General features: G+C 58.8%; 1 protein-coding gene across 1 annotated transcript; it reads left to right on the plus strand.

Moving 5' to 3' along the window:
* Positions 1-3457: 3457 nt before the first annotated feature.
* LOC306651165 (uncharacterized protein) lies at positions 3458-22389 on the plus strand (the record flags this gene model as incomplete). The annotated part of the gene is made up of 3 exons (XM_079123652.1): positions 3458-3506; positions 5972-7396; positions 21335-22389. The coding sequence occupies 3 exons, from the start codon at positions 3458-3460 to the stop codon at positions 21580-21582; spliced, it is 1722 nt and encodes a 573-aa protein (XP_078979778.1). The 3' UTR covers positions 21583-22389.
* Between the last annotated feature and the right edge of the window lie 2611 nt (positions 22390-25000).

Consider the following 25000-nt stretch of genomic DNA (forward strand, 5'->3'; position numbering starts at 1 on the left):
TACCAGGCGCATGACCTGGTGTTTTTCTGGACTCCATGGTGGTTCCCATCTGCACTGTGAGGGTGAACTAAGTGCTCTGAAGTCCTTCCAGGCCGAAAAGAGCGGGTGCGTGCTGGACTCCATTTTCAGTCGCTCAATTGCACTGTCCAGCTCTCCGGACTGACTCCTTTGCTCCTGTGTGAACCTCATTTGCAGCGTAAGGGAGACCCACTTGGGCAGAAAATGGGGCAGATGATGCTCCACCAAAGGAGCATGATTCTCATTCCAAGTGTGACACAGGTTGTGGCTCCTGGACTTGGACATATGTCTTTATTTCCCTGCAATTGAGCCATACTAAATAAAAAGCATGCTCAATTCAATGATTTTAAGAAACAACCTTAAAATTCCAAGCTGACAGCTTCGTGTACTCAGTGACAAGAAGAACTGAGGTTCTTGGCATGTGTGGAATTGCACCTGGAATTGCAACCAAATGTTGGAGCTGACCTGCTGTCACACAAACTTTATTGACACATACTCTGTTCCCCGTAAACTGTGCTCATGGCAAATGCACGATTTGGTGGTTCTAAGTACATTCACGGCTTTCTCCAAAAGTGGTTGCAACTTGGAAGTCCAGACCCATGAAGTTCTCCTGCCCCATTGACCCTCTCTCCCCTCCAAGCTACTCATGACCACTGATCCGCTTTGTGTCCTGTGGACTTGACTCCTGTGTACACCATACCCAACGCTAGGCCAGCTTTCTGGTTGCCTTCTCTGGTCTGGCATCATGTCGGTAATTATTTCCTTTTGGTGACTGAATACTATTCCATTATATGGCTAGACGGTTTCTTCATTTATCCATCAATGGGCATTTGGGTTGTTCCCACTCTGGGGTGATTGCAAATGCTGAGCTTAAAAAAAAAAAAAAACACACACGTATACAAATGCACAAATTCTGAGGGAGACCGGGTTCTTCTTTTTTATTTTTATTTTTTGCATGCTCTCGGGTCTGCATGGAGGAGAAGAACTAGCGTGGGAGGCAGCTTCTCCTCGCATGGCCAAATCCTGAGACCAGCACTTGTAGAAGGAAAGATTTATTTTGGCTCCCGATTTGCACGGCTGGCTGGTTCCAGTGCTAGGGCCTGAGGTGAGGCAGCACATCATGGCGGAGGGAGGGAGAGAGAGAGACAGAGACAGAGAGACAGAGAGAGACATGCAATGTGCAAGGGGCCCGCACAAGACAGTCCGCTGAACTAGGGCCTCCCTCCGCAGCCTCCACCCTTCCCAAAGTCCATTCAGCTACGAATCCATCAGTGCTTAGATGCACGGATGAGCTCAGAGCCCTCAGCTGTCAATCACTTCCCAAAGGCCCCCTGAGGCCCCGGCTGGACGGAGGGAGAGGCCTTGCACACAGCAGCCTGGCGGGAGACATTGCAGACTGTGCCCTCTCGGAACCGGTTTAGTTCCAGGTGGAAGTGGCTTCAGCCTGGCCCAGTCTCCCCGGCACTGGGCAACGCAAAGGCAACCCTGGCTGTTCTGTGATTGAGGTCCCCTCCGGTCCCCGGAGTCCCCTAAGAATTTGGGTCACGCTCCATTTTCTGGTGGCTGGAATCTGGTCCATCCTGGCTGCGCCGCCTCCCGCCGCCACCCACCCGGCAGACGTCCTGGGGCTGCGGGCGGCTGCAGGCCAGCACCCCGCAGTGACCGCCGCCTCTCCTGCTGCTCAAGCATCCGTTCGGGGAGCTGGTGGCCCGCTCCCTGTCCCTCTCCTGCCTCCTCCGCCTTCTTTCTGTCTCTGTAAGAGAAAAGCCCACCAGAGGCTGGCAGCTCGAGGGGGAGCGAGTCCCGTCCCAGCACCTGTGAGCGCGTCGCCAGGAGCCGGGGTACTGCACGCAACCGGACCTCAGGAGGAGAACGCGCAGCGCAGGCCGAGGCGGCGGGCGGCCGGCAGGTGGCGCAAGCAGACAGCCTTCCCGCCGGCGAGCTCCTGGCTGCCGCCTGCAAACAGGCCCCTGCCCAGGAGGGCCCGGGTCTCCACCCCGGGGCAGCGGCCCCAGGCAGACCTCCGCGGAGGCCAGGCTGCCCGATAATCCAGCCAGACACAAGCCTGCGAGGCCGGAGGCCGAAAACACCCCCGGTGACTGATTGAGAAAATGCAACTGATCAAAATAAAACAGAAAAAGGGCTGGGGAGGTGGCTCAGTGGTTAAGCACCCTGGGGACAATCCCTAGTGTATATATATACTTTTTTTTTTTTTTTTTAAAGGCCCTAGTAATGCTTTTCCCGGACCGAGCAGCTTTGAACACACAAGAAACACCAGCGGAGGGTTAGCAACTAACCAATTAATCAGCACCGACTGTCTTTACCCCAGATCCCGTGCATGGTCCCAGGACTTCGCACCTTACCTTGCTTTCAGCCGAGCAGCCGAAGGTTTGGGCAATTCCTGATGAAGACAAGTCCTGAGTTTGACTCAGAACAAGAGAAGGGGTTGCTAAGCGTCCAGGCGACAAACCACCAATCCAGAAGGTCCACACCCCACCTCCTGTGATTGACATGTACGTGAACTTTTAAAAAATATTCTTAGCTATAGACGAACACCATGCTTTTATTTTATTCATGCATTTTTATGCAGCGCTGAGACTTGAACCCAGCGCTGCACACATGTGAGGCCAGAGCTTCACCACTGAGCTGCATCCCCAGCCCCTTTATATTTTACTTATATTTTACAAAACCTCGCTAAGTTGCTCAGGGCCTTGCCAAATGGCAGAGACTGGCCTCCAACTCTCCATCCTCCTGCCTCAGCCTCCCAAATCGCTGGGATGACTGGGGGGCACCCCGGCCCCCAGCAGCTTCTGCTGATTAATAGCAGCTATTTAAAAATCCCAGGTCGTTTTGGAAATAAGAGTCCACAATTCATAAAAAGGGTATTTTCCAAAGATAACACAGCAGAAAACAGGCACCAGGAAGGTATGTGAATCTGCAGGTGACGTTCTGTGTGTGTGTGTGTTTTTAAGTCACTTTCTTAATTTTGGGCGATTTATCAAATAGCAACGTGTTTCACTCACTGACTTCACTTGTGGACTTACCGTGATAATAACAGCGATCGACTGAGGAAATGGGGAAGGAGGAGAAGCCGGGTGGACACATGAGATGGCTCTCGTCCACCCGGAGGGATGGACTCAGGCACCCAAGGAGTGGGTCAGGCAAAGCAGGACCTTCCAGCAGGTCTGAAGGAGGACTCCAGGGTCGGGCCGCCCGACCCGCAGATCCGAGAGCCCAGGTCCATTCCCCAGGACGGTGTCCTGCCCAGACGGTGCAGGCCCTCGGGCCAGGCCGGGGACAGAAACTCAGCAACGAGGAGAGAGAGAGGCAATCGTGGTTGGATTACATTAGGAGACTGAGTCAAGCCAGAGGAAGAGGCTGTCCAAAAACCCTCCGTCTTCTAAATAAAATGCTGGCCCCGTCCCAGCCATCTCCAGGGATGGCCCGAAGCCCTGGGGCACTTTCAGAGAAAGGCTCACGCCTCTTCAGTGCGTGGGTCTCCGGATGGTTTCATCCCCAGGACCAGCCAGTCAATCAGTCAATCAGTCGGTCAGTCAGTCGGTCAGTCAATCACGTGAGCACCACGGACTCGCGAGCAATCCAACCACGGCTGGACTCTGTGCCCGGCCTGGCCCATGAGTCCACCTGCCTTTGACTCTCTAAAAGCTGCTTGGGAGATGCAGGGAACACCCACCCGCTGGGCCCAGCCAGCTCCTCGTGTCAAAGAATCTTGGCTGAATCAAGCAAACCGCTGCTTTCCCTTCCATCCCATCGGCCCTGCATGCCAACTGGGCCTCTCCAACCTTGGCTTCTGCACCCCCCCCCGGCTTCAGAGTGGTATTCGTCAGACACTCGGACCCAGAGCGTATCCCACACGTGCACAGAAAGCTTCCTAAGATAATATTTAGGCTTTAGCTGGCACACGCCTGTCATCCCAGAGACTCCGGAGGCCAAGGCAGGAGGATGGAGAGTCGGAGGCCAGCCTCAGCAACTTAGCAAGGCCCTGAGCAACTTAGCCAGACCCTGTCTTTAAATAAAAAATATAAAAGTGCTGGGGATGCAGCTCAGTGATAGGGCACCCCTGGGTTGAACCCTTGGGGTGCCAGAATAATAATAATAATACTTAGGCTTATTGTGGCTAAGGCCTCCTGATATTTTAAATCCATTTTTTAAAAAATTCTCACTGCATCCTTTCAAAGGACATTGTGCTCTGTTAATTGGTTTGTGAGCTGGTAGTTTCAAAACCGTAGCCCAAACAGGAATGGGTTCTCGGTTTATCAACACCGACTGTTGGATGTCCAGTCAACCCGTCCCGAGCTGACCTGCATGCTCCGGTCCTTCGTCACACTGAGGACTAACGGAAGCCCTGGCTCAGGGTTGCTAGGTTATCACCCCTGAGCTCGGGGCTGCTGCTCGGGGCCTCCAGGGGTCAGAGACAGACTCTGGTAGCTCTTGAGACACCTCGTACCCGATCACACACCAACTCACTTTAGGGAGGACAGATCCCCGGCCACGTGGCCTTTCTGCAGCATCTGGTGCAAGAAGAATCTGGGGGAAAGAGGGAGAGGGGTGCGGGATTCTTCGGCAGAAGCCCAAACGTAGCCGTTCTAGCTCAGGAAACGCAGGTGGCAGAGCAGGAGACTGGGGGCCAGAGAGGGCGGCCAGGGCAGGGGGCAGACCTGCCTGGGAAGAGGTCCCCCCTGACCTCGCTCCATTGCGGCCTGGCCCTTTCCAAGGCCGAGCTTAGATTCGGTACATGCACCGCGTGTAGCAGACAGAGACCAAGCCCACGCCGCGAAGGCTGGTGGTGAACGGTCTCCCGAAGGCTCGGGGAACGGGGTTGGTCTTGCTGAATTGAAAGTCGAATTCCCTCTGCCAAGGACGGAGCTGCGGTTTGTCTGCTGTGGCCGGGCCTCTTCCTACCCACCTGGATCTTCGTCCCTGAGGCAGGTTCCACCCTGGGTGTCTCATAGATTTTTATTTTTTATTTTTTATTTTTTTGTAGACAAGATTAAGTGTAATGAAAATGTCACAAACCGTCTCTCCCGCTCGGGTGGCCTGGAGGAGCACACAGAAGGAGCCATGTGCCTCGGGAGCAGCCCGGGCTGGACTTGCATGCTCATTTCCCGGCTGCCAGCTGCCCCTCCTGCAAACACCAGCGACCGCAGGTCAGCAGCTTCTCCACCAAGGTCACCAATCGTCCAACCAGAGGCCCCACCTGCAAGGGACCGGGTGCATCTCCTGCGCTCGGGCCTCTTCCTTCTCCCCCACCCCCGCAGACAGCAGGCCCACCCAGGAACCAGGAGGGCGGCCTGCTAGTGGCTGGGACCTCCGCAGCTGGGCTCCCTCTGTGTCCCCAGCAGGAACGGGTAGCATCCCTGGTCGGGAAGCTGGGGCCTGCAGGCGACAGGAGTACGCCCGCCGCAGGTCCCTAGCACACTCTGCTCGCGTTCTTAGCGGCTGCGCCTGCGTCCCAGGCCGGCTCAGCCGGGAGGCCTAGGCGCTTGGTTCCGATCCTATTTCCTGCTTTGTTCCAGGTCTGAAGGTCAGACGTTCCTAAACCCTGCAGGAACCCGGGGGCGGGGGGTGGTCTCACACAGACTCACTCCAACCCCTGATTTTTCCAATCTCCCCACAACACCTGGGGCGCCTGGGCTCGGGTGGCTGCCTGGGGTTACAGCAGCTGTTTTCCCCAGACTCTTCATTTTCGGCACCAGGTCGTGCATTTTAACCCAGAGCCTGGTGGTTGCTCCCCGGGGGCCACAGGTGGTGCCCAGGCGGGGGTCGCAGGGGCTGCAGTGTGCGGGGCCTCAACTCTGTAGGCAGGAGCGCCAGGCTGCCGGGTTCTTCTCAGGCGCGGATTCCTGGCCCAGGCCCCGGGACTCTGTCCTCCCGCTCCCACCCTCTCCCTCCTGGAAGGGCACATCCACGGCCCCCTGCGGGCCTTTCTGAGGTTTCCTGGTCCTTCTGTGTTTTCCTACTCTGCCGGCGTCCCCACCAGCTATCAGCCCGAAACGTGGTCCACACTGCGGGAAAGGTGAGTGTGCGCGTGTGTGTGCGCGCGTGTGTGCGCGCGCGGCGAGGTGTGTGGAGTGCAGGGGACACACGTGTCCCCGGGCAGAGACCTCCCTCCCGTGCACCTCTTTGCGCAGACCTGCCAGCGCCCCCTCCCCATATGTAAGTCCTGAGTCTGGCCAGGGCTTGCGCCCCGCCCCCGCGCGCCCCCCACCCGCTCGGCCCGGTGTCGCCGGAGCTGCCACCGCAGCCCCCTCCCCGCCTCGCCCGCCGCGGGGGGAGGGGCGAGGGGCTCCGCTCGGCCCCCGCGCCCGCTGGCTCGGTGGCCACGGCGCCGTTCACCGGAGGCGGGGTGCGACCGGCACCCGAAAGGGGACTCCGAGGAGGGGGCGCCAGGCGGGGGGCGGGCGTGCCGGAGGCGCAACCGCCGCGGCGGACCCCGCGGATGGCGAGGGCCGCGGAGGAGGCGGGGTGGCCGGCGGGGGCGCCGGCGGGGGACGCGCCCCTCCCCCTCGCCTGCGCAGGGAGCCCCCCGCGCGCCGCAGCCCCTCCCCCGGGCTCGCCCCCGCGCCTTCCCGCGCACACGCCGCTCGGGCCGCCCCCGCGCCCCCCGCCGGGTGGACGGCTGCGCGCTGCGCCCCCGGGCCGGCGCCTCCACCTGTCACCGCGCGGCCGCCGCCTCGCCGCCACCCAAGTTTGCGGGGACTTGCCCGGCGCGCCTGCCTCGGCCGCCCGCCGCCCTCGCTCGCTCCTCGCCCATGGCCGCGGCCCCGGCCCGCCCGCCCCCCGCGCCCCCCGCGCCGCCCGCCCAGCCCCGCGGCCGCCGGGCGCGGTGAGAGCGAGCAGCGGGGCCCGGGCGGCGGGAGCCCCGCGCGCAGCCGCCCGCAGCCGAGCGAGCGCGCCGGGCGCCGAGCAGCAGCCCGAGCTCCGCCGCCGCCGAGCCGCCGGCCGCGTCCCTGGCACGGGGCACTGCGGATGCGGCGCGGGGCCGGCGCGGGGCTCCGGGCGCGCTCGGGGGTCGTGAGCGCCGCGCCCCGCGCCCCCACGCGCCCCCCGCCCGCCCGTGCGCCCCGCCGGGGCCATGCAGTCGCTCATCTCGCCGGTGACCAAGGCGATCCTGGTGGCCCTCTTCATCTTCGCCATCCTCCTCATCCTCTACGTGATCCTCTGGTACATCTGCCGCGATGTGGACTGCGACCACGGCATCTGAGCCCCGCGGCCCGAGGGGCGCCGCGCGGGGCATGGCGACTGCGCGGCCCTGCGGGGTCCTCCGCCCGGCGCCCGCGACCCCCGGCTGCGGCCCCGCCGCGCGCCCGCCTCGGCCACCCGGGCTTGACCTTCAGGGACCGACTGGGGAGAGCGGGTGAGTGCGGTGCTGCGGCCGCTCTGCGGGGCCGGGTGGGGAGACCCAACTTCGGGGAGGGCGCGGGATCCGGGTATGGGACTGTCCCCGGGGTGGGCACTGCGCCCGCGATGCCCCTGGCGGGCGGGAACCGCCGGCGGGGAAGCTGCAGGTGGGTCTGCGGAGGGGTGGGCACAAGCTCGCTGTGCCCTTCGGGGTCCGTCCCACCCACCGGGCGCCTTGGGTCCGAGGACGCGACTGCGCTCCAGTGGTTGGTCGCCCGCCGCGCAGCAGCGCCTTGGAGACTGGGGCGCGAGATGCCGGGTCCACTGTGCTATTGCGTACCGGGCGCTACCCAGTCCCCAGCACTCTGCCCGCAGGCGCGGGGACCCCGAGCTGAGGTCCCGGGGCGCCGAGCCACAGACAGGTGGCGCGGTGCTGCGGACTCAGGGCCAGGCGCGGCAGACGGACCCCTGCAACCAACAATAGTGAGCAAAATTCAAAACTGGTCTGGGGTCACCTAGCGTTGGTGACCCCAGAGGAGCCACATCCCGAGGACCGGGAAGATTTCTTCCAAGGTCCGCTGGACCCTGCTTGGGAGGAGGAGGTCAGACGTGACCGGAATGGGGCTTTGCCCTCCAGCAAGTGTTCCCCGCAAGTTTGGGGAGAAACATCTGTGACTGAAATAAATATCTTGTTAGCGAGCAAGAAAGAACAGCTTCCCTTTGAATATGCCTCTGGGGAGCGGAGTCAGGGAGGAAAGAGACGAGGACACACGCCCCGTTCCCCAGGCTGACGACTAAGACATCTGCAGATTGGCCCGGACGGCTCCCTCGGGTCATCGGTGCGGACAGGGGCTGCGGTCGGGAGCTTCTCCCGCCGAGCCCCGCCTCCCGTCATTCACGTTCATTTCATGCTCTGCCAAAAACAGTTTCCAGCCGCTGGAGGGTTAAAACAGAAAGGGGGAAAAAAAAAAACCAACCCAAACAAACATAAATATCTGGAGACTGTTTCCAGGCGTCTTCAGAGATGCGAGTCTGATGTGGAGACATTAGTGCTTCCTCGGTGCCGCCGGCGTGTGTGCGTGTGCATGTGTGTGTGTGTGTGTGCGCGTGTTCTGTAGTCGGAATAGGTGTTGAGAGCAATTCTGCAGCTGATCCCCTGGAGCCAAGGTGTGGAGAAGAGGTGCCCGGGAGGGCGGTGGCGAGACCCAGGCTGGGCTGGCCCACCGAGCTGGACAATGGGGAGACAGGGGCCTGGCCGCCCTCCCGGCGTCCCAGTAGAAATATGTGTGTGGGGATTCTGCGCCAGGGGGTCTTCCCTCCAGATGGGAAGCGTATCCCCAGTGCCCCTGCTCAGCCAGCCGCATCTTCGACCTTCACTTTTCAGTCCCCCCTGGACAGGGCACCCAAACCCTATGCTCTCCACCCCTGGGTCCCAAAGGATCCTCAGGGAACAGACCCTGAGTCACGTCCCACCCCCAAGTCCTGCAGGTGTCCCAGGCAGTGAACGGAGCAGAAGCAGGAGAGACGGCCGGTCGTCCCAATCTCAAAGGGTCCTGCCGGGGACGAAGCCCCCCACCCGGCCACAGCTTCCCAGGACCCCAAAGCACAGGGATTAAGAGCTGAAATGACAGGGGTCATACGCTCGGAAGCCTTTTTTGGGAGAAAGAAGCCACCACGAGAAGCCACTTTCTCAGGCGAACCTTGGGGAAGAAACAGGCCGTGGGGTACGGCCGCTGGTGGGACAGGTCTGGGGCTGGTGGGAAGAGGCAGATTAAAACTCGTTTCATGACTAACAGCATCCACGTCCACCCTCCAGGGCCTGGCGGCTGGTCCAGAGCAGCTCATTCTGTTCCCTGTGTTCCTGGTACTCAGGCTCCATGGGAATCTGGTGAATTCCTGGGCTTGGCATCTTCTCAGCCTCTCTCGGATTGTTTCCTCTTTTGCAATTTCGGTTCCTGTAGAGCCGAGTTGATTCAATTTGCCAGAGAATGCCTCGCAGTGAATGAGCAAGTAGCCACGCAGGCCGATCCTGCGAAGGATCCAATTCAATTCCCTTCTCAATAGTCAGTACCGTCTCTGCTACAGAGACTCGTCACAGAAGCAGAGCAAAATCTCCAAGTCCAGGGACCCAGAATTCAGATGGCGAGGTATCCAGCAGGCCATGAAGCTATCAGTTGATGGTCACTCTTGATGTAGGACAAAGTGCCTACCATGGTAGGTAGGTAGGTAGACAGATAAGATATTTTGAAAATCTGTAGAGAAACAGATAAGGTGGGTTGTGATAGATGAGAATAAAGGATTGCTAGAGAAACAGATAAGATAGATTGACAGATAAATGATAGACAAAAGATGGATGATGGATGGATGGATGGATGGATGATAAGATGGATGGTTGGATGGGTGGGTGGATGGATGGATGGATGGATGGATGGGTGGATGGATGGATGGATGGATGGGTGGGTGGGGGGTGGATGGATGGGTGGATGGGTGGGTGGATGGGTGGGTGGGTGGATGGGTGGATAGAAGGATACATAGATAATATTGATAGATATAGATAGATTATAAAAGATAGATGATGGGTGGATGGATAGAGAAGAGGGATAGACATGGATGATAAACAGAAGATAGATGATAGATGATGAATTAAAGATGGATGGATAGGCAGACAAGATGGGTAAATGGGTGGATGAATGGAAGGATGGATGGACAGATGGATAACATTGATAGATATAGATAGATCCTAGAAGATAGTGTATGGATGATCGATAGATAAGATGGATGCATATAGCTAGATCACAAAAGACAGATGATGTGTGGGTGAACAGAAGATGGAGAGACATGGATGGATGATAGAAGATACATGACATGATGAATGGATGATGGATGGATAGATAACGCAGATGGATGGACAGATGCATAGATGAGATGGACAGCTATACATTGATCATAGAAGATAGATGAGATAAAGCATGAATAGATCTGATGGAGACATGGATAGGTGGATATTAATAGACAAAAGATGGATAGGATAAACTGTATCAATGGATGGATAAGATGGCTACATATAACTAGGTCACAAAAGGTAGATGATGTATCACAAAAGGGTGATGTACAGATGTATAGGTAAGATTGGACGGGTGGACAAATGGACAAGATAAGATGTATGAGTGGGTGGATGGGTGAATGGATGGATGGATGGATGGATGGATGGATGGGTGGATGGGTGGGTGGATGGGTGGGTGGGTGGATGGATGGGTGGGTGGATGGATGGGTGGATGGATGGATGGATGGATGGATGGATGGATGGATGGATGGGTGGATGGGTGGGTGGATGGGTGGGTGGGTGGATGGATGGGTGGGTGGATGGATGGGTGGGTGGATGGATGGATGGATGGGTGAGTGGGTGGATGGGTGGGTGGATGGATGGATGGGTGGGTGAATGGGTGGGTGGATGGATGGATGGGTGGGTGGATGGATGGATGGGTGGATGGGTGAATGGGTGGGTGGATGGATGGATGGGTGGGTGAATGGGTGGGTGGATGGATGGATGGGTGGGTGGATGGATGGATGGGTGGGTGGATGGATGGATGGGTGGATGGATGGGTGGATGGATGGATGGATGGATGGATGGATGGATGGATGGATGGATGGGTGGATGGGTGGGTGGATGGATGGATGGGTGGGTGGATGGATGGGTGGATGGATGGATGGATGGATGGATGGATGGATGGATGGATGGATGGATGGGTGGATGGGTGGGTGGATGGGTGGGTGGGTGGGTGGATGGATGGGTGGATGGATGGATGGATGGATGGATGGATGGGTGGGTGGGTGGATGGGTGGGTGGATGGATGGATGGGTGGGTGAATGGGTGGGTGGATGGATGGATGGGTGGGTGGATGGATGGATGGGTGGATGGGTGAATGGGTGGGTGGATGGATGGATGGGTGGGTGAATGGGTGGGTGGATGGATGGATGGGTGGGTGGATGGATGGATGGGTGGGTGGATGGATGGATGGGTGGATGGGTGGATGGATGAATGGATGGGTGGATGGGTGGATGGGTGGATGGATGGATGGATGGATGGGTGGATGGGTGGGTGGATGGGTGGGTGGATGGGTGGGTGGATGGATGGATGGGTGGGTGGATGGATGGGTGGATGGATGGGTGGATGGATGGTTGGATGGATGGATGGATGGATGAATGGATGGGTGGATGGGTGGGTGGATGGGTGGGTGGATGGGTGGATGGATGGATGGATGGGTGGATGGATGGATGGATGGGTGGATGGGTGGGTGGATGGGTGGGTGGATGGGTGGGTGGATGGATGGATGGGTGGGTGGATGGATGGGTGGATGGATGGGTGGATGGATGGATGGATGGATGGATGAATGGATGGGTGGATGGGTGGGTGGATGGATGAATGGATGGGTGGATGGATGGATGGATGGATGAATGGATGGGTGGATGGGTGGATGGATGAATGGATGGGTGGATGGGTGGATGGATGAATGGATGGGTGGATGGATGGATGGATGGATGAATGGATGGGTGGATGGGTGGATGGATGAATGGATGGGTGGATGGGTGGATGGGTGGGTGGATGGGTGGATGGATGGATGGATGGATAGAAGGGTGGATGGATGGGTGGTTGGATGGGTGGGTGGATGAATGGATGGGTGGATGGATGGATGGATGGGTGGATGGGTGGATGAATGGATGGGTGGATGGGTGGATGGGTGGGTGATGGACAGACAGGTGGACAGTCAGAATAAGATGTATCACTGGATGGGTGATGGATTCTTGCCCAAACAGTCAAGAGCAGAAGCAGAACCCTTGAGACAAGATGAAATCGCAGTGAATGTGTCTACATTATCCCTCTACATCCTACCAAAGTCCTGCCCACGCAGCGTCTCCCTGAACTGAGGCCACAGTCCTGGGAGAAGGCAGAACAGAGCCTGCGTGACCTTCCAGGTGCAGGCACCGAGCTGGGGGACGTGGTTCTTGCCCAAGGTCACCCGGCTGGGGCCTGACAGAGGAGCCCCGAGCTGGTCCAGGGCTTCTGCAGGAGAGGCAGGGGGCCTGGGCTCCCCTGGCTGGGAGTCGGGTGCCTGGCTTTCCTTCCTGACCTTGAACTCATCCCGGCTGCGGGAGAGACTGGATCTCAGTGGCCCTTTGGGCAGTTCAGGCTGTGCGTTGGAATGTGCCCGGTGCTGAGGCTCCGTCTCCAGCGCCTACTGGGCCAAAAGGAAGACAGACAGGACCGAGGAAGACGGGCGCTCCCTGACCTTCTCCCCTTGACCTGGCAAGGGAAACCTGCGTCTGTCAGCGGAGGCGGATGGCCACACACCCCCGTGTCCCAGGAAGGGGCACCTCGCCTAGTACTTCTGCAGAGCGTTGTGGGAAGACACGGGTGGGGCGGCGGCGTTATTTACACAGTCTTTTATCCTCCTGGCTAAAGGAGCAACTGCCTCCTCTGACTCAGAATAGAAAAATAAGGCTCGGAGCAGAAAGGTTACGTAAGCTCTCCGGGATCACGGGAGAGAAGTCCGTGCGCTCAGGACCGAGCTGTGACCCGGGACGAGAGGGGCACAGAGAGGGAGAGAGACCCCTGCCCGGCTCTCCCTCCACCACTTCGGCTTCCCTTAGGGTTCGGGAGCACACTTGCACTTGCTTTCCTTTTATTTTAAAACTGTGTTATCAGTTACCCAGCCGCTGCTGCCTTGCCAGCCCCTGTGCCCCCACATCCCCCCTTTAAAAACGCTTGACATCTTCCTCTCTCAGTCCCCACCGACCCGTGAGCCACAAGGCACAGGAGGAGGAGAAGCCCCCTGGGGGTCGGTGCGTCTGTGCAGAGCTGCCAGCTGGCTCGTGCGTCCTGGCGGAAGGAGCCGGGGGTTCTGGAGGCGGACCGCGCCTCCTCTCTGTCCCCCAGACGCCAGTGACTGTTTTCATGAGCTCGATCGAAAGGCCGATTGCAACAGACGTGGCAGATCCTGACGGACTGGTGCTTTGAGGCCTCTCGAGGGTCAAGAAAGTCCCCGGAGCTCCCTTGGGTGGCTTCCGCCTGGTCCCCAGACTGGAAGGAGGGTCCCCGAGCCACTTAGTGGGGGTTCCTAGCAAGCTGAGCTTATGTGGAAGAACAGCCGAGCGAGACAAAGATGCGTCAAGACTGAAGCCCGGGAGGCTGGCGGTGAAGGGAGGCCGTGGTTCCTCCAGGGCCAGGCACAGGCCCGTAAGAAGGGAGGCTTTAGGGAGACGAGGGGGCTTCCCTTTCTGCGCCTGCGTGAGCAAACAGAAAAGGAGCAGACCCTCAGGGGTGGCCACAGCACCTTCCTGTGTGTCTGTTTCTTTTCCCCAAGAGAAATCTGAGCAGCCAGAGGGGCTGGGGGCAGAGCCCCGGGGTCCCCTCCGAACCTCCCCAAATCCCTCTTACCAAACAAGGGATTTTTGTTGTGTGTTTTTGCAAAGGTAAGCGTTTTGCAATTCCAGATAGAGGACGTGGTGGGAGATGCATGCGTCAGAATCTTCCTCCTGGGAAGGTGTGTCAGTCTGTCTGTCCAGATGCCCCTGCCACTGTCTTCCTCCGCAGGCCTGAAATGAGGACCCATTTCTTCTCTCACTGCTGAGGCCCGGTTGCGCACAGGCTGGGTTCAGACTGGCCTGCGATTGCGCGGGCATCCGAGTCGGCAGAGGCAGGCGCGCGGGAAGCTGAGTGGGCAGACCGGGAAGGACCAGCCTGCGTGCTGTGTCCGGGGACCCGGGAAATAGATGTGACTCGGGGCCTAGACGGGGCAGGGCAGGCGGCAGAGCCGGCTCCGTTCAGAATGCCACAAGCAAGGGGCCAGCGCCGTGCATCTGGACGCACCTTCCTGGACTGGGGACCCCGGTGGGAGCCGCAATCCGACGTGCGTCCATGGAGCAATAGGCGCGGGAGCCTTGGAGCAGCCTGTCCCTGGCCAGCGGGAGGGAGGAATCCCATTTCTAAAAGGATCTTGCTTCCCACCCCCGCAGGCTTGGTCCCGCAGCGTGGAACGCGTCCTTTCAAAGGGAACGCGTGTGTCAGGGCGTGGGTGACCCCGTGGCTGGGCTCGCTCAGCGTAGCCCAGCGGGAGCCCGCGGAGAGCGGCCTCTGTGGCCTTCCGTGGCCGGCCTCCACCCCCTGCCTCTGCCAGGCCAAAAATGGAAACTACCTTCCAAACCGTGTCAGTCCACGCAGCCGGGAGTTTTGGAAACACCTAAGCTTCGTCTGCAGCCAAGTCTGGGCACTAAGTTTAGAAACCAATTTAAGAAATGTAGCTTTTAGCTCAAAATAGTGAGGAACACCAGGTGAGGCCGAGGCTGGCCCTTGGAGGCAGTGCCCACAGAGCCGAGCGCAGGATCTGAGGCTGGCGGTGTGCTGGGGAGGAGCCAGCAGCCTCGCCTCAGAGCAGATGCCTTGCACTCTGCAAACCGAATGCCCCGGTGGCGCTTTGAGGACGTGGGAAGGGGACCTACGGATTTATTGAGAACTTTCTGTGAGTCTAAGATTATTTTTTGAATTTCTTGCAAAATCGTGGGATACGAGGTCACGTGGTCACAAAAACCTTGTTAGATCCAGTGGTGGAAAGCCCTCTGCTGCTGGGCGCAGTGAGGGACCTGGGACAGTCTAGGGATTGTACGCCTCTTCATTAGTCTCCAGTCCCCAGGTCTGTGACACGTGAATGTACTCAGGATCAAAACTCAGCGAAGCCAGCACAGCGGTGCACGCCTATCATCCCAGCCACTTGGGAGGCTGAGGCAGGAGGATTGCAAGTTGGAGGCCAGCCTCAGCAACTTAGGGAGGCCCTAAGCAACTCAGCAAGACCTGTCTCTCAATAAAAAAAATATAAAAAGGGTTGGGAAGTGACTCAGTGGTTCAGCACCTGAGTTTAGTCCCCCTGGTTACCCCTCAAAATAGGAACAGTTTCTTCAGTGACAGGTTAATGTCTAAAAGTTGCAAGTCATTGAAGAAAATGATCAAAGTTTCCCAACTTTGCCAATTCCCTGGGGCCCTGGGGACTTTTTAGGTTATTTTAAAATATTTTTGAAATCATCACAGTTATTATTTTTGCAGCGGGGGTACTGGGGTGAAGCCCGGGGGTGCTTAACCACTGAGCCTCATTTCCGGCCAGCACAAGATTTGAGAAGAGGAAGGTCTTCCAAGTGGCTACGATGGTAAGAAGCAAGTTAAAATAGAAAGGGTTTCGGGAAGGACCGCTTCCCCCCAAAGATGCTTATGGAGAGATGTGTAGCGGAAGAATATCTCCTGGCTCTCAAAGCCACTGATAAAATACACAAATACACACAGGAGATTAACAAGTCGTCAAACAGGTCAAAGAATCAATAAGCCGGTCCTGGGGGCCTCTGGTTAATGCTTGTTTGGAAAGCCGAGATTTGCTGCAATCCGATTGAGGCAGGAAGGCATCTGAACAGAGAGCAGGATTTGTGTTTGCTGGTGTGTGGACTCAACTGTGGGAAAAGCCACGTGAGCTCAGAGACATCCCCATGCTGTCACTCCGACCCCCCCTCCATTTTTTTTTTTTTTTCGGTGCATCTGCATAGCCCAGTAGTTGGAGTAACACATACATTGCTTCGCTCTTCTTTTTCTGCTCTTCTATTTTATTTTTATTGATTTCTTTGCTGCCAGGGATTGAGTCTAGGGGTGCTTAATCACTGAGCCACATCCCCAGCCCTTCTAATTTTTTAGCTTAGAGACAGGGCCTCGCTAAGCTGCTCAGGGCCTCCGTTGCTGAAACTGGCCTCCAGTTTACCATCCTCCTGCCTCAGCCTCCTGAGTCTCTGGGATGACAGGTGTGTGCCACCGCGCCAGGGGAGCTGTGGCTTTATTGTTTCTCTGCAGGGAAGCTGGGAAGAGCTTGGAGCTTCGCTCTCCGTGTGGACTGACATCCCGGTTTCAAAGGCAGGGCTTGGTGTTCACTCGGCCTCACTTGCATTTCCCGTTCTTTCTAGGGTGCAGACCCACGAGGCGGGGCTGTCTCTTGCCCAGGGCGTGAAATTCAGATCATTATTCTTCTTCTACCGGAATAAAAACGTCCCTGAGGTCCATTCTGCCTCGCTCAGGGTTTTATTTAGTCCAGTGTGCTATAAAGGGAGGCTGCTTCCCGCCGGAACCGGGTGACCTGTTTCAGGGCCCAAATTTCCCTGGTCCTCAGCGGCTTTCCTGGTGGAGGGGACTTCGCGCTCGGCCAGCTTCCAGCCAACCGTGACTGGGAACGAGGAAGGAAAAAAAAAAAAAAAAAAAAAAAACAGAAAAGAAGGGAGGCCGGAATGTCAGCCCTGAAACCACCTGGGATGTCACCTCTTGCCCCCACCGTCCACACTCGGTATAATTCGTGCCATGAGCACGTCTCCTCATCCTCTGGTCTCTAACTTCAGGAGATGCAGGGGCGACCCGCACGGCGCCCACCTGCACCCGAGGGGGCTCCGCCTGCGGGCGCGCCAGTCTCGCCGGGGACTTTTCCTGTGTCCCCTCCCCCCGCGACCCCTCCCCCCACCGCGTGCAAATGCGGACCTTTGGCTGAAAATGGATCGTGTGAAACATGCTTTTCCAGTTTTGCCATTTTCTCAAAAAGGATCGGGTCAGCAGGACGTGGCGTCACGAGGGTCCTTGGGCACAGAGGCCTGGGGGCGCTTCATGGGGAGAGGAGGGGTCCCCGGGGCAGGGACAGCTGGCTCCGGGGACCCTGAGAGCAGCGGGGCAGCAGCTGCGTCAATCACAGAGGGCGCGGGTCACCCCCCCCCCCCCGCCCCCGGGAAACGCGCGGAACTGGCCGCCAGGAGCCCGCGGCGCGCACGGTGGGTCCCGGTCCCCGAAGTCCCTCGCCCCCGAGCCCAGCAGGTGGCGGTGCCCGGCTGGAGCGGGGCAGCTACGTGTGCATCTGGGGCTCCTGGCAGGAGGCCACTGTCCCCGCGAGCGTGGCCACTCCGACCAGGACACGGAACAGGCCGGGTCAAGAGGCCCCAGAACCCGCGGGGCTGCGTAACAGTGATTGGAAGGGTCGCCGCACAGTCTGGCCGCTCCCTTGGGTGCCCAGCTGCTGTCTCATGCTGCAGGGGGTCCGATGGCCAGGCCCTGGGCCGGTCCTGATGGACTTCGTGCGTCCGACGTGGCAAAGACACTCCGCTGACCCTACCAGCGCCAGAGCCTGGCGGCCGCGTCACCTCCCGCTCTCCCTCCTGGATCCCTGCACCCCTGATGTAAGGGCTCCCGAGAAGCCACCGTGAGCCTCGAGCATCGCCTCGGCCACCCCTGGATTCCACCTCGTCCTCTAGGTTCCTGTGTGCACATAGCTGCCAAGAAGCAGGCCCCCTGGTGGGGACATCGTTCTGGCTGATGGCTCCCACAAGGGCCATCGTCCCAGGAGAAGAGTGACCCCCACCCCAGCGGCCGCTTGCAAGACAGTCTTCGGTGGTCCGGCTGAGCCCCGGGCCCAGGTGGACTCCAGGGAGGTCCCCTGCCCCCGATCTGGTTGCCCTTGCTGTCTTCCACGCACAGGCACGTCCCAAGGTCCTGGGGTCAGGGCCACCCTGGGGACCTCCTTTATATCATCACCCCTTTAAAGGCCCCATCTCCATCCACGGTCACCTTCCGAGGTCCTGGGAGTTAGGGTTTGGACAGAGGAGCTCGGGGGAGGGACAGAATCCAGCCTCGCCACGGCCGAGACCTGCTCAGGGCCACGACCTGCTCAGGGCCACCTGCCCACTGCCCACAGCTCACAGGGCAGCGGCACCTTCTGCCCTGGCCGGCGGCTGGTGCCAGGGCTCCTGGGGAGACCAGGAAAAGGGGCCGATGAGCTTTGGGTGTCGGAGCCGCAGGTGCAGAGTCTGAAAGCCCCAACAGGTGGGCTCCGTGAGACGCTGCTGGGTCCCCGGGGCCGGAGAGGGGCCACCGTCCCTGGCTTTGGGAGATGGCGCACAGCACGGGGTCCTGCCAGTCACAGTGACTGACTCAGGAGGTGGTCAGTGGTTCCCAGATGGAAATTTGAGCAACTGGGAAGGAGGTTGCCCCAGCTGCTCGTCTGGAGGAAGGACATCCCTCAGCATCTGGTCTGCCTTGGTCCTGGATGTGGAGAATGTGCTAACGGGGACAGCAAGCCATGTTCTGTGGAGGAGGAAGGACTGTCACCCACAGAGGCAGGGAGCAGTCAGCAGGCCTCAGACCACACTGAGCTCCTGGGGTCTCGGAGCTCAAACCATGGATTCATCCCAGGTGCCCATCCACAGAGGAACAGAGAAAGAAAATGTGGGGTTGATGCACACCGGAATATTACTCAGCCACGAAGAAGGATGAGGCGACGACTCTGGAATATTACTCAGCCATGAAAAAGGATGAAATGATGACATTTGCAGCTCAGTGGTGGGGACTGTAGAACATGGTGCAGAGTGAAATAAGTCAGACTCAGCCAGTCAAGGCTTGCATGTTTTTTTCTGAGATGTGGACCCTGGAGCAAAATAAGGGAGGAAAAAAGGGTAGGGGATCCCATGAAAATGGAGGGGAGATCGGTGGAGCAGAGGAAGGGAACAGGGTCAGGGAGGAGGGGAGGGAAAGAGGAAGCCCTGGGGACTGAGCTGGAGCAGATTATATGCCGGGCAGGCGGGGTGGCGTCCAGATGACCCGCTGCAGTGTCTGGCTGTAAGGCACCCATGGAAATTTGCAAAAAGAAGAAAGTCGAATAAAATAGATGCAGAGGCAATTTTGATACTATGTTTCAGTGGACTGCTGTGTCACACTAGTAACACACACACACACGCACACACGCACATGCACACATGCACACACGCACACGCACACATGCACACACATGTACAACCCACGTATTTGCATTTTTATTTATAAGGAGTGCCAGGAATGGAACCCAGGGCCTTGTGCATGCTGGGCAAGTGCTCTACCACTAAGACACACCCCTAGCCCCAACTCTGTGTGTGTGTGAACAGTCGAATCCAGGGGTACACAACCTGAACTACACTCCCAGCCCTCTTTATTTTTAACTTTGAGACAGGGCCTCGCTAAGTTGCCGAGGCTGGCCTCCAACTTGCGATCCTCCTACCTCAGCCTCCTGGGTTGCTGGGATTACAGGTCTGCACCCCCAAACCCAGTTCCCCACATGCATTTTAAACGAATGAGTTTTTTTTGTTTTTAAACTTATAAAATCTATAGAATTAAAGTTTATAGATCCATACATAAAATGTGTATATTGTCTGTATGCTTAAATATGAAACATATATGTTTCATGTCTGATTATTTTATATCCATTTATTCTTTTGAGGAGGATTAAAGCCCAGGGTGCTTAACGACTGAGCAACCTCCCCAGAATTTTATTTTTTACTCAGAGACGGTCTCATCCAGTTTCTTGGGGCCTCGCTTTTGCCGAGGCTGAGGCTGGCTTTGAACTCGTGATCCTCCTGCCTCAGCCTCCCGAGCTGCTGGGGTGACAGGCTTGTGCCACCGCGCCCGGGCTTTTGTGTGTGTGTGTGTAATTTTGAGACAGGGTGTCCCTAAGTTGGCCAGGACATTCACACGTGACGGGTGTGTCCACCACTTTGATGGATATCATCTTTTGGGGTGACCTCGGGTGCTGGGATCCCAGTGGGCCTTCGAAGTGGCGGGTCTTCAAAGGCTTGGTCCACTCCGGACAGCAGAGCACCGAGTTGCCCTCCTTCTGGCCACACGTGGGGACAGGACCCGAGAATGGAGCAAGGTGACCCCGTACCTTTGCCAAGGGTCTCCCGCCTCAGCCCCAACTCTACACTCTCCCCTTAATGTCCCAGGATCCCCGGTGACACTGAGTCCCTCGGCTCCTGGACGTTGGTGGCGGTTTCTTAGACGTCCTTGGTTTTCAATGACCTTGGCGGTTCCCCGGAGGACCTGCCCGGTGTTCGGGAGAATGACCCTCTCCTGGGATGTGTCTGGTTTCTTTTTCGTCACGAGGGGACGGGGAACTGGTTCTGCGGAGGAAGGTGGCAGGGATGCAGGGACAACCTCAGTACGTCCTCCCGAAGGTGCGCAGGAACCGGAGGACCCGTCCCGGGCGGGGCTGGCCCTGACCAGCAGCCGGACGATCGACAGGTGGATGAAATACCTGCGCAAAACACCCGGAATTCTGCCTGCGAGCCCCCTCCCCTTTCATTTCATTCATTAGTGAATAACTCAGTGGACATTTGTTTTGGTGACCGTCGACTTCACTTTGCCTTCTTGCTGGAGAGCCTTCCCTGTGGCCACGGGGGTGGCTTTTAGGTGGGTTTCTCCAACGTCCCTTTTTGGGGGGTGTATGCGAGCATGCGCTTGGTTTCTGGTCCTACAAGATGGTCCGGGAACATCCTGTCTTTTCCGAGCCCTCGTTCTAGATGTGACAAAAATGTGTCATCACTGTGACAAAAATACTTGACAAAATCGGCTTTTCAGGACAGATCATATATCCGATTCGGAATTTCAGAGGATTTAGGCGGGTGACCCCGTTGGTGCCACAGGGTCCATGGTGAGGCGAGGCGTCATGATGGATCCTGTGGCGGGGCAGAGGTGCTCAGCTCACGGTTGGTGTCCAGGAAACAGAGAGAGAAGAAGAGACTGGGGTCCCAGTGTCCCCTTCAAGACCACGCCCCCATGACCTAACCTCCTCCCCGCAGGCTCCTCCTCCTCCCCACAGGCTCCTCCTCCTCACGTCTGCCCGCCGCTCACTGCACCGCCGTGAAGACCGGGTCAACACCCGGCTGTTGAGCGGTGCTGCGGTGCAAACGCAGCTCTAGGATTGGGGCTCCTTTAGGGCTGGGATCCTCTAGGGTCGCGGCTCCTGGTTCCCAACACGGTAGTGGGAACCGAGTCGGGTTTTCAGGAGCTCGACTCGCATCTCCGTTCGCCTTGAATGGTCCCCTCTCTTACTCCTGTTTTTCTTCTCCCTGTCACCCTGTCCCTTAGGGAGTCTGAAGCCACAGAGGGCCCTGGTGGCGGCGGAGGCGTCCACCAAATCGCACGGCAGGTCCAAGCCAGCAAGTGGTGAGCCCGCCTCGCCCAGGACCACCCGCCGGCCGGACACCGCGCCAGCACCGGAGGCCTCCGTGCCCGGACCCGGTCACCGCCGCGCCCCCGTCCGGGGACCACCGACCAGCATGCTGCTCCAGCCGCACTGGGGGACGCGGGGAGGGGTGACCGCCAGTGAGGAGTAAGGCCATCTCCCCGCCCCCGCCCGCCACTCATCTTGGCAAAGCCATCCCCAGGCGATCAGGACTCCTGGGCAGTGTCACCTCCGGGGCCAGGCTGGCCTCTGTCACCTGCGTCCACCCCCGTGGTCCATGCAGCCATCCCTGCCCAGCTGCCTGGCTCTGTCCGTTGTGAAGTCTCCATGGCCGTCCCCTCGTCCCTAGTGCCAACAGGCAGGGGTTCCGATGCCCTCGGGCGGCGTGATGGACCCCGTGCCGGGGGGACATCAGCTTCCCACGAGTCACATGGTTAAGGTAGGTGCCACCGGGCCGGCCACCCGGTTCTCAGATGCAACCCACGCCCTGTTCCTTCCGGCTCCGTCCAGTGCGCCCAGCGTCCAGGTCCAGGGGACACGCCCGGGGACGCCCGGGAAGGTCCCCCGATGCTTCTGCCCAGAAGAGAGGCGCCCTCGGAAGCAGGCGGCCCCCGGCGACACGCGGGCGGAGAGTGCGAGGCAGCCCGAGGGAGTCTAGATGGGACGCTGGACCTCTCCGCGGTCCCCGCGAGACACGCGGCCCGCTCCGGGCCACCAGGAGGGACCCCGGCGGCTCGCGCTCGGCCGGGCGCAGCCCCCACCACGGCCAGGAGTGACCGCGACGCCCCGGAGCCGCGCCCCCGCCCGCGCCCCGCCCCGCTGCCATCGTGGAGTCCCGTCCGTCGTCCGTCCGTCCGTCCTCCCGCCCGCGCGGCGGCCTCGGTCCCCACCCTCGCTTCGCGGGCGGCGGCGTCGCGCCGCGTGGCTGCTCCAGGGAATAAAGTATTTTTGAAAGCGCGCTTGGCCTCCTGCTGGACGCGCGCCCGCCCGCCCGCCAACCGCCCGCCGGGGCCCTGGACGCGTCCCCGCGCCCCGCGCGCAGCCCGGCCAGGTCCCCGCACCTCCAGCACCCGCTCCGGGGCGGCCGGGCGCTGGACAGGGCCAGCGATTCCCAATGGGGACGCTTTCCCGGGTGGCGAGCGCGCCCCCTGGGTCACGTCCGCCTCCTGCGGGGCTGTGGCCACACGCCCGAGGCCGTGGCTGACGGAGCCCTGGGCGCTGCCCGCCGCGTGGAGGACGTGAGTCGGCACAGGTCACATGCAGGAGGAGCCCCCGGGGGACAGAAGGGCGCGGAGGCCCCGGGACGATCAGCTCCACCCTCGAAGGGGCTGATCCGCAATCCCGGAGCTACTGCCTCCACCCCTTGGTGAATGGGGCACCCGTGACCTGGTCACCTCCCAAAGCTCCATCAGCGCCCAGCGCCACCCCAGTGGGGACCACAACCCAACCTGGCTGCGGGTGGGGCTGCCCCCAAGCACCCTCCCGGCGCCCTGAAGTGACCGTCCATCTAGGCTGGGCAGTGGTGTCCCTGAGCTTGCTACACAGTGAGGACAGGGCCCTGGGCAAGGTCATGGGACGGGTTCCCCTGGGAACGGGGCTCCCTCAACGTGGGGGTGGGAGATGACACACACCTGCTTGGGGCTCATCTACGGGAACAGGGGACAAAGGCCGAAAAGCACAGGCCTCCATGCTTTCTCAGGGGCCCACGTGCTGCTGGGGAAGGTCGTTGAGGCCGGGAGACCTGTCCCCACATGCTGGGGCCACAGGGTCCTGAGACACGTGGAAGGAGCAGCCCAGGGACACACTGTGAATCATCACGCAGGCCAGTGTCTACAGGCTGGGCAGCACTGGGAAGCCCCTTCCAGGCAGGGCCAGGGTCCCCCACACGGCGACCCCCAAAACGGCATGGTCTAGACCCCAGTCCAGGCGACTGACACCTGGGGTTGGACACCTGGTCACGGGGACATCCTGAGAATAGCACGCCTGCCATTTAGAACCCAGGGTGCATTTGCTGAGCCCCGCAGGCTGACCTGACGCTCAGAAGAGCAATTCCATCGTGACCGCGACCTCCAGTCCTGAATATTTTAAGTTCCCCCAGGAACAAGAGGAGCACAAATAGACCTGTGACCTAAGTGTGAGTCTCGTGGAACCAGGGGGCAGGGCTGAGCACTGAGTCACTCGCTGGCTGCAGGCCGACCCCCCAACGCTAGCGAAGGAGGTGACACGTTCACTCCTCTTTAAAACCTGCTTAAAAAATAAAAAAAAAGGAGCTTCCACCGAGTCTAAACATCAGAACGGCGAGTGTGTATTCCGTTTTTCCAGAGAAGACTCGGTGCGAGGTTGAGAGGGTGCAGCTGGGTTAAGAGGCAGAGGCAGTTAGCTCGGAGTGATGCAGAAATTCCGGGTGTAAATGGAAAATTCTGTCCCTCAACCAGGCCCTTGGTGAGTTCCCGGGGGGGTTGAGTGACACCTTGCACCGTCCACCAGCATCCCAGGGCATGCACTCTGACGTAGGCGCCCTACATTCCCTGCCTGTGGCTCACACGGTCTTCTTGCTAAAAGTTTCACAAACAGCCAAAGCAAAAGAAAATTCCATTTTCTCTTCTTTTTTTCCACCCCCAGTCCTGGATATGGATCTTGGGACCTCACACATGCCAGGCAAGAGTTGTCCCCCGGAGCGCCACCCCCAACTCCCAATTCCTAAGGAATTCTTAGGGTCATGATCGTTAAAAAACTGTAGGGAACCCTCACTGGTAGTTTAGAAGAAAACATCTAAGATCAAGGGCATTTGAAGGAAGTTTGGAACAACCACAGGCAAACAAAACAGAGACAGGCTAGCGTGAATGGAGGCTAAATACGGAGATCGTCTCTGTGGTGTTGGTTCTAAGAGAATCAAGCAAGGCATTAATTGGGCACCGATATTTCACTCGGCACAGGCTCTGTTGTAAGGCAACCCTAAATAAAAATATAGTACAAATGTACCATGGAGCCAGGCAAAGTGGGGCACACCTGTAATCCCAGCGACCCGGGAGGCTGAGGCAGAAGGATCACGAGTTGAGGCCAGCCTCAGCAGCTTAGTGAGGCCCTCAGCAACTTCAGGAGATCCTGTCTCATTAAGATGAGATGAAAAAGACACAAAGGAAAAAGGGCTGGGGACGTGACTCGGCCATCGAGGGCCCTGGGCTCGGCCCCCAGTACCAAATATGACGTTCCCGTTGGCGATGCTGAGGTCCGAGTTGCCTGGTTCAATCCTTCGCAAGCCGCGAGGGAGGGAGGTTGGAGCGTCTGACCACGATCCCTGCCTGATCCCGGCCCCCGCTGCTTCATCCTGCTCCCCGAGGCAGCAGGGACAGCATGTCGCCCCCGTGGGTTGGCGCAGGCTATTCATCTTCCCCGCCGGGCTGACAGCCCTGCCATTTCCTGACTCCTGACTCCTGCTTTCCAGAGAGCTCTGGGCTCCGGCTCCTCGCATTGAGAGCGACGTGAATTTAAAAGCGAGGTCACTTGCCTTAAAACTATACGCGAGTCGACAGGCTCATGCGGTTGGGAGACGACTGACCTCATTTCCG

Source organism: Sciurus vulgaris (assembly GCF_902686455.1).
Source record: "Sciurus vulgaris genome assembly, chromosome: X".
Lineage (NCBI taxonomy): Eukaryota > Metazoa > Chordata > Mammalia > Rodentia > Sciuridae > Sciurus > Sciurus vulgaris.